This window comes from Acanthochromis polyacanthus, chromosome 9 (genome assembly GCF_021347895.1).
Source record: "Acanthochromis polyacanthus isolate Apoly-LR-REF ecotype Palm Island chromosome 9, KAUST_Apoly_ChrSc, whole genome shotgun sequence".
NCBI lineage: Eukaryota > Metazoa > Chordata > Actinopteri > Pomacentridae > Acanthochromis > Acanthochromis polyacanthus.
Window position 1 is genome coordinate 14,045,652 of NC_067121.1, and position 14,302 is coordinate 14,059,953.

General features: G+C 40.2%; 2 protein-coding genes across 2 annotated transcripts in view; one reads left to right on the forward strand and one right to left on the reverse strand.

Annotated features, from left to right (window-relative positions):
- lrrcc1 (leucine rich repeat and coiled-coil centrosomal protein 1) overlaps window positions 1-14,302 on the reverse strand; it is a 32,324-nt gene that overhangs the window by 13,956 nt on the left and 4,066 nt on the right. The window contains exons 5-7 of the mRNA XM_022217233.2: window positions 7,211-7,371; window positions 6,347-6,556; window positions 1,598-1,788 (exon numbers count right to left, since the gene is read on the reverse strand). Of these exons, the coding sequence (XP_022072925.2) occupies window positions 1,598-1,788; window positions 6,347-6,556; window positions 7,211-7,371 (562 nt within the window). The remainder of the gene's footprint in view (window positions 1-1,597; window positions 1,789-6,346; window positions 6,557-7,210; window positions 7,372-14,302) is intronic.
- Window positions 445-14,302, forward strand: part of LOC127535419 (uncharacterized) — a 29,803-nt gene continuing 15,945 nt past the window's right edge. Inside the window, exon 1 of the mRNA XM_051953429.1 lies at window positions 445-909. The gene's annotated coding sequence lies outside the window, so the exon portion shown is untranslated. The remainder of the gene's footprint in view (window positions 910-14,302) is intronic.

Below are 14,302 nucleotides of genomic sequence, written 5' to 3' on the forward strand. Positions count from 1 at the left end.
CTGTGGCAAGGGACAGATCTGGCCAAGGTTACAAAAGAATTTCTGCAGCACTCAAGGTTCCTAAGAGCACAGTGACCTCCATAATCCTCAAATGGAAGAAGTTTGGGACGACCACAACTCTTCCTAGACCTGGCCGTCCAGCCAAACTGAGCAGTCGTGGGAGAAGAGCCTTGGTGAGAGAGGTAAAAAAGAACCCAAAGATCACTGTGGCTGAGCTCCAGAGATGCAGTCGGGAGATAGGAGAAAGTTCCACAAAGTCAACTATCACTGCAGCCCTCCACCAGTTAGGGCTTTATGGCAGAGTGGCCTGACGGAAGCCTCTCCTCAGTGCAAGACACATTGAGTTTGCCAAAAAACACATGAAGGACTGAGAAATAGGATTCTCTGGTCTGATGAGATCAAGATTTAACTTTTTGGTGTTAATTCTAAGTGGTATGTGTGGAGAAAACCAGGCACTGCTCATCACCTGCCCAATACAATCCCTACAGTGAAACATGGTGGTTAACATCATGTTGTGGGGGTGTTTTTCAGCTGCAGGGACAGGACAACCGGTTGCAATTGAAGGAAGGATGAATGCGGCCAAGTACAGAGATATCCTGGAGGAAAACCTCTTCCAGAGTGCTCAGGACCTCAGACTGGGCCGAAGGTTCACCATTCAACAGGACAATGACCTGCTTAGGGTCATTGTCCTGTTGAATGGTGAACCTTCGGCACAGCTAAAATAACAAAGGAGTGGCTTCAGAACAACTCTGTGACCGTTCTTGACTGGCCCAGCCAGAGCCCTGACCTAAACCCAATTGAGCATCTCTGGAGAGACCTCAAAATGGCTGTCCACCAACATTCACCATCCAACCTGACAGAACTGGAGAGGATCTGCAAGGAAGAATGGCAGAGGATCCCCAAGTCCAGGTGTGAAAAACTTGGTGCGTCGTTCCCAAGAAGACTCATGGCTGTACTAGCTGAAAAGGGTGCTTCTACTCAATACTGAGCACAGGGTCTGAATACTTATGACCATGTGATATTTCAGTTTTTCTTTTTTAATAAATTTGCAAAAATTTCTACATTTCTGTTTTTTTTTCTGTCAAGATGGGGTGCTGAGTGTACATTAATGAGAAATAAAATGAACTTTTTTGATTTTGGCAAATGGCTGCAATGACACAGAGAGTGAAAAATTTCAAGGGATCTGAATACTTTCTGTACTCACTGTACTTGATATTAGGTTGATGCATGACGGACAAAACAAAAATCTCTATTGCTATATATTGTGTTTCATTATTATAGATGTTGACATTGTCAGTAACAACATCCTAAACACTTCTGTGTCAGCAAACTTTGGCAAGTGTATGAATGTGATTATCATTACTCAGAGGCACACTCTCTGATTTTTGTTATGGTGCCCACCAGTGCTTAAAATGTATCGACATAACTCACTTTTAAAACATTAACACAGAGTTCTATGGAATATTGGGCTTTGTCAAGGCAGTATTTAGCTCCTGTAACAAAATCAGGGACCACACATGTAAACCTAACAGCAAAACAAATTATTTCCGCTACAAAATAAACCTGACAGCTGAAACATCTTTTTGTGCAGAATCACCTGTCTGATCTCCTGCCCTTGGTCTCCTTAGTGGTTGTGCTTGATGCTATGCTGTTGGGAATCCTTGTAAGTCTCCTGTTTTCCTTCCCACTGTCACACTCACTTTCTGAAGTGCGGTCTGTGTCCCTCTTGGCTTTCCGTACCATCATCACAGGATGGGCAGAGCTACTGGCTCTGTCACTTGCAGGGGCCTGGGTAAACATTTCAAAATTGCTCATAATAGGTGAGAAAAATTAAATTTCCATTTAAAAGAGCAGAATAGATGAACTAGACAATTCCCGCTGGTGCGGAAATCGTGGGAGGGGCTCGGGATGTGTGCATGTCCGGAGCTGGGCAGGAGAAGGTTATTTTTTGGTCCGTCACAGGTTTTTATTTTGAAATTGTCCTGTGCTTTTATTTTGAAAGGCAGAGACAGGAAGATGTCACCTGGTCAAAATTTGGATTGAAGTTACTGTAAAGGCTGTGTGAAGCAGAGAGGTTTAACTTCCGTTTTCTGGCCCATCGCAGGCTTTTAGTTTGAAATTGTGTTGTGCTTTTATTTTCAAAGGCAGAGACAGGAAGATCTCACCTCGTCAACATTTGAATTGGAGTTAGTCTAAAGGCTGTGTGAAGCTGAGAGATTTACCTGGCAAATTGTGCTGTGCTTTTATTTTGAAAGGCAGAGACGGGAAGATATCACCTGGTCAAAATTTGGATTGGAGTTACTCAAAAGGCTGTGTGAAGCAGAGAGGTTTAACTGGTGTTTTCAGGCCAATCGCAGGCTTTCATTTTGAAATTGTGCTGTGCTTTTATTTTGAAAGGCAGAGACAGGAAGATCTCATCTGGTCAACATTTGCATTGGAGTTACTGTAAAGCAGGGGTCTCAAACTCAGTTCCTGGAAAACCACTATCCTCTGTGTTCCAGATGTTTCCTTCTTACAACACACCTGATTCAAATGATTAGCTCATCATTAAGCTCAGCAGAAGCCTGATAACGAGCCTGATCATTTGAATCAGGTGTGTTGGAACTGAGTTTGACACCCCTGCTCGAAAGGCTGTGTGAAGCTGAGAGGTTAAACTGGCGTTTTCCGGTCTGTCGCAGGCTTTTATTTTGAAATTGTGCTGTGCTTTCATTTTGAAAGGCAGAGACAGGAAGATCTCACCTGGTCAAAATTTAGATTGGAGTTAATGTAAATGCTGTGTGAAGCTGAGAGGTTTAACTGGCATTTCCAGTCTTTCACAGCCTTTTATTTTGAAATTTTGCTGTGCTTTTATTTTGAAAGGCACAGACAGGCAGATCTCACCTGGTCAACATTTGGATTGGAGTTACTGTAAAGGCTGTGTGAAGCTGAGGGGTTTAACTGGTGTTTTCCGGTGTGTGGAAGGATTTTATTTTGAAAGTGTGCTGTGCTTTTATTTTGAAAGGGAAAGACAGGAAGATCTCACCTGGTCAACATTGGGATTGGAGTTACTCTAAAGCAGGGGAGTCAAACTCAGTTCCTGGAGGTCCACTATCCTCTGTGTTCCAGATGTTTCCGTCTTACAACACACCTGATTCAAATAATCAGCTCATCATCAAGCTCAGCAGAAGCCTGATAGCGAGCCTGATCATTTGAATCAGGTGTGTTGGAACTGAGTTTGATACCCCTGCTCTAAAGGCTGTGTGAAGCTGAGAGGTAGATCTGATTTACAGGCTGAAATGCAGCTCCTGTGTAGGTATTGGGTGTGAAGGTGGGTGTGGCACACCAATGAGTCTGTGTGTGTGCGTGGGACCATGCCTGCGCGTGTGTAAGGGCGGTTGCTATGGCCCCCATAGCAACGGTGCCTGCCACAGACAGCAAAAAAGTGCTTCTCAGCAGCAGCGCGCAACGTCTCGTTCTGGCGTTAATTGTGGGCTAACCGTGAATGCTAGCTGAAAACCGACATGACCGTGAGCGAGAGGAGGGCTGTGGCTTTCCATAAATGTAATTATTTTCCAAATATTCTGAGAAATGACCGAGTTACAGCGATTTAAAAAACACTGTCCCTCCATGAGGCAGATGATCCAGTTTACATTGGTTCTTATGGAGAGAACGGTGCGACTTTGCTCTAAACTGCTGCCTGCCATTTCACTTCTGAAAGAGCTAGGTCTTCAAACTTGGATTCATTTGAATCCCAGGAAAATTGTCTACAATCTGACCAAATTTCATTCCCCTAACGTTTATCGTTTGGTCGTGAGGGCGATGCGATCGGGAAATTTTCAGGCGGATTTTTCACCTCTCCTCCACTCTACCAACTGACATGCCGCACTCTAACCAGAGCAAATTTTGAGAATTTTCACTTTTTTGAGGACTCACTGATGAAAAACTTTAAATCTCAGCCTGACATAAACTACATTCCTGCGAAGACAAGAAAAATCACTGCGTTTTGATGGTTAAATGAAGTTTCTAGGTGAACGTATGGAGAAGCAGTGGCGTTTGGAAAAAAGTGGATTTTTTGAGCCGATTTTTTTCACTCCCCATTCATTTTCTATGGGACTTTTTTGGCAGTTTTTTGCGAATAATTCTGCGAAAAAATGACGAATTTCTTAGAAAAGTCATAGCACACTATTCCCGATGAAGCCGCACGTTTTGATGTATAATTTGTTTTGGTTTTCTCAAAGCCCTAGGACGAGTTAGCGACCGAAAATCGGCGGAAACGTGAAGAAAACGGAATAATAAACGCAACAGGAGAACAATAGTGGCTCGTGGCTTCGCCACGAGCCACTCTCCTCCCATTGCTTTGCAATGGAGAGGAGAGTGGCTCGTGTCGAAGCCCGAGCCCCTAATAACACATTTGGTATTGAGTTTATTGATCTGTGGAAATGCTGTAGGCACTGAAAGTAAGATGAAGACAATTTCAAAATGAATGCCTTGAGTAGTTTTAAGCTATGAATTATTTTTATATCAAGTAAATATTAAAAAACGCTAGATTAAATGACTATTTGGTGTGACAATGGTTTGTCTTTAAAACAGGACAAGTTCTCCTCTGTCCACATCCACAGTTTTCTGATGTACTAGTAGGTAGATCGATCCAGTTTGATATTATGAAGAAAAGTTCTTCTGTTGATGTAAACTGTCTCAACAGCTCCTATCTCTTCATACAATCCCCATTAACTGTATACAGACATGGACAAACTCTCCGTGACGTCATCCAATAGGTTCTGTGCTAGCCTGACTCATTTCAACTACTGGCTAATAAAAAAATGAGCAAAGACATTAAACAGGAGTGGAGCTGAGGTGGACCATACAAACATCTCTGGGCCATGAGTTGCAGTACGATGGCATCCACCTGCCATTCAAAGCAGCCATCCCTTAGAGAGGACAAAACTGTTCTTATGAGGCTATAAATTGATGTATCTCTGCTGAAGGACCAAACTCTGGACATAAAAATCCTCAGTCATTGTCTTTGTAGTTTGCTATTTATCTCGGCCAAAGCCCTCAGGTTCAAGACCTGAAAGTTCAAACTCTGGGCATAAAGTCCACAGTTGCAATTCCAGGAAATGTGTCAAGTCAAAGGCCACTCAACTTCAATTCTTCAATTCAATTCAATTTTATTTATATAGCGTCACTTACAGTCAAATTGTCTCAAGACGCTTTACAGAACCCATATGCCTGACCCCCAGAGCAAGCCCAAAGGTGACAGTGGCAAGGGAAACACCCTTTTAACAGGGAAAAAAACCTCGAGCAGAACGTGGCTCTATATAGAGGGGACCCATCTGCCTGCTGGCCGGGCGGGTTGAGAGCAGGCGTAAACTAACCGTGACGTCACCCGTTGGTTTCAACGCCGATAAAATGAAGCCCGGATTTTGCTACTTCCTGGTCGCCGTTTTGGATTTTTTGGGAGCCAGTGATCATCAAATAGACTGGACCGGAGAGCAACTAGGGGCAGGATTGGCTGAGGACTCTCTTATCCTACCCACATTTTACCGCAGAGGCTTCTGTTGCTGTCTATCAAGTATAGCCACGCCCCCTGGCTCTGCCAACTTTAACGATTTATTTAAAATTCAGTATTGATTTATTTTAAGATCGGCCACCTGATCTCTCATTTTGACCATGAAAACTAACGGGAAAAAAATCCTGAGCTGTAGAACATCAGTCTATCAAATTTTATTTTTTCCAAAAATGAATTGGGGTCTATGGAGAAAAAGCTTCTTGGAGCCAACCCTAGCGGACGGCGTGATATTGCAAGTTTTTGACACTTCCGGGTAGGCTTCAATTCTGGAGCCAGATGCTACGTCCACTATATATACAGTCTATGGTTGAGAGGGGCAGAGGAGGGCAAGGGGGAGGGATGGGAGGAGAGGGAGGGATGCAACTTTTGAGTGGTCATTTGAGGAACTGCATTTCATTATTATTGGTTTATTTTTTTGCCCTGGAGGTTACTGATTAGTAATCAGATACTAACATGATGACTTTGAGATGAGGGCATTGTGGAAAGTTTACCATGTTTTGCAAGATTCCCTGTTCTAATTTTGGCTGAAAATGGATCTGGTTGAGTTTTGGGGGTTGTTGTTGATGGATTTGTAACCAATCTGACATCTATCTGATGTTATTGCATTCAAGCATGTGAATCTAAATTCATGAAACTTTTGCACAGCACTGTATGTGGTACACAAGCTGGACTACAGCCTTAAAACAACACGCCAGTCACGTGCTGTATATCTCACAACGTAATCAGTCAGTCAACACAAATCAACACAGGTACCTCTTATTAAATTGATTAATACTTTTAGCAGTGTTAAATATACACCTGCTGGATGAGCTGGGACACGTGGTGCTCCAGTTTCTTGATGCGCTGTTCATTAGTAGGGTCTGCTGGATCAGCCACGCCAGAACAATCTGATTGGAAACACTGATGATCTGGTTGTTTGACTGGTACTGTTTCAGAGTTAACCCGGTGACGAAACTGGGTCAGCAGCTGGTCAATGCGGGGTGTGCTGAGAGGGCCATCAACTCTAACCTGCAACGGAAACATAACTTTAAGTTTTAGGCTTTCCACTATGAATGTGATGCACAGTTTTTCTTCAAGTGCAGCTGGTCAAACTAAGAAAAACTAATAAAAAATGCCATCTGGCAATGAAATGTCAAGTAATTTACTAGTTAAGGGAACAGCTTTACAAACTGTCACTATAGTCGGTGTATATCCATCAAATTACAAAAATATTTTAGAAATTTGGTGACAACATTCTGCTATTCAAAACAACTATTCAGCACAACTGTTTGCTACCTTTATATTCATTCAATAACATAGCACAGTCCTTTTTGGTTGCCATTTCTGCTAAGTTAGTAGACAGGCTCTGCACTTTTTTAATATGCAAATGTGAAAAACACATTTTGTAACCAAAAGTCAAAAAACCTTTTCTTAGAAATGCAATTGTTTTAAAGCCTTTCTGTGTCTTTCCTCTCATATCCTATTACATTGTGCTATACAGTATATAAATGCTCTATTAATTGCTGTGTCTCTTGAAAAACTAGATAATCTATTTCTAAAGACTTCCTGGTGAAATAAATCTTGATTTAATACATTTTTACTAAAATTTCATAATTTTAATTAAACAGGTGGTATGAGAATTTCAAATGAGAAAAATAACGGTAACATGGCAAGAAAAATTACCACTTCATTGTGATTTGTGTCTGAGGACAGCAGGAGCTGTACATAGTCCTCCAAACCAGGAACATCACTGTCTAGACTTGGAGGTGATGGATTTCCCAGCTGTTCCAGGCCATCCAGAACAGTGATCTGTGGCAGTGACTGCATAACAATCTCCCTGTAACCTGTGGAAAGTCAAGAGCAGATACGTGTTAGGATTTACTATTTTTTATAGGCACTGCTAGCCTAACGCTGAAATTGATATCACATCATGGGTATTACAATATTTATATTAATAACCATTTATTATGCAATTAATGCATGGGTTGTGCTTGATCTTTCAAGAGAGAGATATGGATTCAGCCATTAACCCTATCTGTTTACACACATACACCACAACATGGAATGGTTCTACACATACACATTCCAAAGACACAGAGAGGTTTTGCTATGCCTCACAGCAGAGAGATCACTAGGTGTGCCATGAGAAAGTATCCAATATCACTTTTTTGAAATTAATATTTATTAATTAATATATGCAAACAATACATCTGTGTGAACCATGGTTCATCCCCACCTCCTCCTCCTAGCCATTCACATTTCATCATTTGAATTATATGTGTATGTCCTATAGCCAATCACATTGCACCATGTAGAATAAAATGCTGTGTTCATATCAAACTTCATCCTTTTCTGGGAGGCTGTTTCAAACAGAACAGGTCCTTGTAAAAGAGGTTTTGAGACACTGATATTAGAAAATAAACAGCTTAATTTGAGAGAAGTAGTTTGTCTTCTGTTTCAAATAACACACAATCTCACACATGAATTAGCAAGATCTGACCAGCAGGAGCTACTTGACTGTCTACCATTACTGGCACATCAGTTGTTTATTTGGCCTTCATGAAACACTAGGTGTAAGGGTGGTAATATTGCATTAAACAAAAATAATTCTATCTGCATGAGTAACCTCTGAATGTTGTCCTCAAATGCACTAGGGTCATTCCATATTACACAGACAAAAGATGGTTGCACCACCATCTCAGATTGTCTTCATTTTTTGTTATTCTGCAGAAAGGTAAAAATGATTGAGAAACCCAAAATTACAGCCTCACAGGCCCACTGGTTTTCATTTTACAGCCTGTTGAAGGAGGGGGATCCTTAATTTTTAAAATCCGTCAGTCATTTTTTGATGATTTCAAACCCTAATAACTCAGGAAGTATGCAATATATCTTCTTCAAATTTTCAAGTTCTTTTAAATGTATATAGACGCAGAAAATAAAGTGGTCAGACAAGTGTTATGATGAAAATCTGTTGAGGTACAACCATTTAAAAAGTGCATAAGATTACAATAAGCTCCAAAATGAAATGCATTTATTAGGTACTTAACATTACTCTGCTGGGTCAGGATAGGTCAGATTTTGTTGTCTGGGTCATAAAAATTTTTTTGATACATTTATGGGACACTAAATGTGCCTAGGGAGGGCTAGGGAAGCTGTCAATCACAGGTCATTTGCCAAAATTCACCATATTTAGGCTGAAATTACTCCATGTGGACAAAGTGGCACATTTTTGAAATTTTGTAGGTTAGAAGATACACATGAAACCTTGTAGAAAAACTTAAAATGAACTTTGGTTCTTGCTGTATTCATTCTCCACAGCTTATACCAATAAGGACGATTTTCTCTTTCAGGTGATGCTGGCAACATAGTGAACAAATCACATATGTTTGCCAGATGGAGACTGTGAACATTCCACCACAGTTAGTGAACCAGGTGGCACTACAGAATCTATAGCTGAGTCAGAAGACATATCCCCTGGGCAGTACGTAGCATGTCTATATGATGGCCAGTGGTGGCTTGGCAATGTCAAGTCACATTCCTCAGAGCATGATAATTTTGAAGTACAATCTATGCACCCACATGGACCAGCCAAGTCCTTTTACTGGCCAAAACATACGGATGAGTGCAGGGTGCCCAAAGAACATATCCTGTGTGTTGTCCCAGTGCCTGATGCAGTTGGTTTAGGGAGGCATTATAGGTTTCCTGATGCAAGCATTTTGAAGGGAGTTGAGGACTTGTGGAGATCAAAGTCAAAAAATGTTGTCTAAATAACTTCCACGTCTCTAATATGTATAATTTAGTGACATTTGATTGTCTAGTTTGCGTTTAGGTTGTAATTTGTTAGACACCACCAGCTAGTCAAAAACGTCTACCCCTGTACACTTTGTGCCTCATATTCAAGATGTTCACAAGCAGAACCAAAGTTCTTTTGTAGTTTTTTAAAGTTAAGATGAAGATGAAAAATTTTGCTAAGTATGAAACTTGTACAACCTTGTCCACAATCTGAAATTTTAATTCAAAAATAGTCATTTTTTGCTAACGACCAATGTTTCAGACATTATTGCAAGGTTGTGAATAACAATTTCAGTACTAGTCATGCTTTGATACTTACTGTATGTTGGATCCTATCAAACTGAACCATTTTTGAGGACCAAATGATCTCTTTTGACCAGGAAATGCCTACAGTGTCTATCATGAGTATTCACCCCCTTTGATGTTTTACCCTTTTATTGCTTTCATAAATCAATCATGGTCAATAAAATTTAGCTTTTTTAACACAAAAATTTACTGGAAAAAACTCTTTAATGTCAAAGTGAAAACAGATTTCTATAAAGTAATGTTAATGAAAGAAAATTATATAAATGAAAATAATTGTTTGCATAGTTATTCACCCCCTTCAAGTCAGTATTTAGTAGATGCACCTTTGGCTGCAATCACAGCAGTGAGTCTGTGTGGATAGGTCTCAATCAGTCTTGCATATCTGCCCACTGCAATTTTGCTCCATTCTTCTTTGCAAAACTGCTCAAGCTCTGTCAGGTTGCGCAGGTATGGGGCATGAACAGCCCTTTTCAAGTCCAGCCACAAATTCTCTATAGGATTGAGGTCTGGGCTTTGACTCGGCCACTACAGAACATTTACCTGGTTCTTCTTTAACCATTTCTGTGTAGCTTTTGCAGTATGTTTTGGATCATTGTCTTGCTGGAAAATAAATCTTCTCCCAAGACGTAGTTCTCTTGCAGACTGAAAAAGATTGTCAACCAGGATTTCAGTGTATTTTGCAGCATTCATTCTGCCCTCTATCTTTACAAGCCTTCCAGGTCCAGTTGCTGAGAAACATCCCCACAACATGATGCTGCCACCACCATGCTTCACAGTGGGGATGGTGTGTTTTTGGTGATGTGCGGTGTTTGGTTTCCGCCAAACATGACGTCTTGTCTGATGGCCAAAAAGCTCAATTTTGGTCTCATCAGACCAAAGAATCTTCTTCCACTTGACCATGGAGTCTTCCACGTGCTTTTTGGCAAACTCTAGTCGAGAGCTAATATGACATTTCTTCAACAGCGGCTTTCTCATTGCCACTCTCCCATAAAGCTTTGACCGGTGAAGAACCCGGGCAAGTAGTTGCTACATGCACAGTCTCTCCCATCTCAGCAGCTGAAGCTTGTAACTCCTTCAGAGTAGTTGTAAGGGTCTTGGTGGCTTCTCTCACTAGTCTCCTACTTGCACAGTCACTCAGTTTACGAGGGCGGCCTGATCTAGGCAGATTCACACAAGTGCCATATTCCTTCCCTTTCTTGATAATTGATTTCACTGAACTCCGGGGGATGTTCAGTGCCTTGGAAATTTTTTTGTAACCATCCCCTGAATTGTACTTCTCAATAACCCTTTCCCTGAGTTGCTTAGAGTGTTCTTCTGTCTTCATGGTGTAATGGTAGCCAGGAATACTGATCAACCACTCTCTGGACCCTTCAGACACAGGTCTTTTACAACTCAATCACTTGAAACACACCCACACCACTCAGGTGATCTTCATTTCACTAATTGTGAGACTATTGACAACAATTTGATGGACCTCTATTGAATTAGACCATTAAATTAAAAAGGGGGTGAATAATTATGCAAACAATTATTTTCATTTATATAATTTTCTTTCATTAACATTACTTTATAGAAATCTGTTTTCACTTTGACATTAAAGAGTTTTTTCCAATAATTTTTTTTGTTAAAAAAGCTACATTTTATTGACCAAGATTGATTTATGAAAGCAATAAAAGGGTAAAACATCAAAGGGGGCGAATACTTATGATAGGCACTGTATATGAAAAGCTCATCTGAAGAATTTTTTCACATATTGAGAGGGCTGGTATACAAAATATACGAGACATATACCTTGCTTGAAGCTTAAAATATTATGTACTATATTTATATTTTTAGTCCTGAAAATTTCAAGCAGATATCTTGAGAGGTTCCTGAGATATAAAGTTGTGAAAGCTGAAAAAAATTACAGACGGAAACATAAAAACATGACCCTTGCCCCTTCATGGGCCTGTAGAACCATGAGGATTGGGTTTAGGACCTCAAAATTGTGGCTTTCCCAATGAAATGTACCAAAGAATGGTACAAAAAAAATGAAGCAATTTTGAGATGGTGGGTGCAACCACTTTTCTGGATTTTTGTCTATTTGATATGGAATGACCCACTACTAATAAAGCTTACTTCACCGGAATTGAGCACAGTACATCCAGACACACTGACAGCAAGGGTTGTAAGACTGCATTAAGTATGCCCTCCTGGATTTAAAAAGATGAAAAGAGACTCTCAACAACTACTGCTGGGAATTAATCAAGAACAGAAAGATATGGATAATGGGCACATTGCATAAAGACTTTTACATTAATATAACTGCTGCCAGTCCAATTACCAAAGAGGGAGGAAGAGAAGATGCACAGACAAACAGACCCCAGTCGTTACTAATAATATCAGCAGTTTGACTTCAACTGATTTCCACTGGGCTTCCTTTACAGACAGTACAGAGTGTGACAAGTCACTTATTCTGTGAAATCTAAAAAAAATATCTCTTTGGACTTGTGTTCTCTGGTGTTCCTACATGTGAGGCACTTCTAACACATCTGATGTACACTTTGGGATACTTCCTGTGTGAGTCAGAATAGCATCCCAGAGGCTTAATCAGCCTTAGGAAGAGATGCTCTGCATACTTACACTTTTTCATCCAGTTTACAGTGAATGATGAATTCACATGGCTTTTTCCTGTATGTCATTTTTTAAAAATGTTTTTACTCTCACCAGTTTGCAATAAAATTTTAATTCAACTGAAGTTGCAGATAGAAGTTTTCTAAATGATTACAGATATTCTGTAATCCATAAACAGACTAGAAAAGCACTCGGAGAGCGCAGACCTCCACCAGGCCATCTCTCAATTGTACATAGTCCTTCAAAAAAATCCTGGATCCAGACGGTGATCCGGATCACCTCCAAAATCTAATCGATTGTTACTTTTGCTCTTCCGGACATTCTGTAAAAATTTGGTGAAAATCCGTCCATAACTTTTTGAGTTATGCTGTTAACAGACAAACAGACAAACTCCAGTGATTACATAACCTCCTGGCAGAGGTAATTAAGGTACTGAAGGCTCTTCTCACTGACTAGTGAGCTTAGTCGATTAATCAGTCAAGAGAAAATGCATGTTTCAATAACCAAACAATCTTTTCATAAATTTTTAGGCAACAGCTGCAAACACTGCAGTTCCTTACTTATGATAGTAAACTGAAAAACACTCTACTTCATTTGCAGGAACCCTCTGTCCTGTGAATACGTGTGCTTGTCTATCTGAATAGGATAATTATCAGCTATATCTCTTCAGAAATACAGACGCCCCCTTTAGCTAATAAATTAAAAAATAATCAACAAATCGAAATTTCATCATTTGCCGTCCTAGTTTCAACACTGTCGACAATAATCTAACACACCCAGAAACATTCAAAGAATAAAACACATTCAGCTGCAGGGCGTGTTTCAGTGGCTTGTTGAAGCAGATTTGTTATCTATTATTACCATTATTATTATTATTATATCATTATGAATTTATTTATTATTTTATTCAGGTAAGATGTACAGCATTGCTGATCCACCTCTGGTTTGAGACCTTTGTTGTCTGTGATCTGCCTGCAGTTTCTGACCATATTTCCGCTACCATCATCAAATAAAGACAAAATACCAAAAGTTAGTTTTAGACTTGTCAGCTGTCAGAGAAAAGCCAGTAGCAACAGACAATGTCATAAACAAAAGTTTACATACACTTGTAAAGTCTTTCATTGTAATGAATCCTACAGCTCTATGATTAAAAGACTGAGAAATGTGTCTTTGACACACACACACACACACACACACACACACACACACACACACACACACACACACACACACACACACACACACACACACACACACACACACACACACACACACACACACACACACACACACACACACACACACACACAAAACCACACAATAGTGATTTTTGGTACTGTTTTAGATATGTTACAGATGTTCTAGAAATATAACAAAATCTGCTGGGTCAAAAATATACAAACAGCAATGCTAATGTTTGGTTCAGTGTCCTTTGTCCATTTCACTTTAATTAGACACTTTTGGTACCCATCCACAAGCTTCTGATTGTATCTCTGATCGTGTCTCTTAATAGAACTGTGAATTACAATCCTCCATCTTAATTCCATTTACTTTCTGTAAAGCATCAGTTCCACTGGCCCCAAAACAGTCCCAGGCCAGAATAATACAACGATGCTCTACATTAGACTTGGTGTTCTTGGGGCTAAAGGCCTCACCCTTTTTACTCCAAACATATTTCTGGTCAATGTGGCCAAATAGCTCGAATTTTGTTCCATCTGACCACAGAATTTTCCTCGAGAAGGCCTTTTCTTTGTCCATGTGGTCAGCAGCAATCTTCAGTTGAGCTTCAAGGTTCTGTTTCTAGAGGAAAGGTTTCCTTCCTGCACAGTGGTCTCTCAGCTCATGGTGATGTAAAACACGGTTGACTCTGGACACCGACACCTGTATTCCAGCAGCCTTGAATTCATTGCAGATCTGCTTTGTGGCGATACTTAGTTGACTCTTGACCATCCTGATCAATTGTCTTTCAGCAGTAGGTGATAATTTGCATTTTATTCCTGATCATGGCTGTGATAAAACTGTATTATCCACTTTATACTTACAGTTGTTTCCAAGGTTGATTTT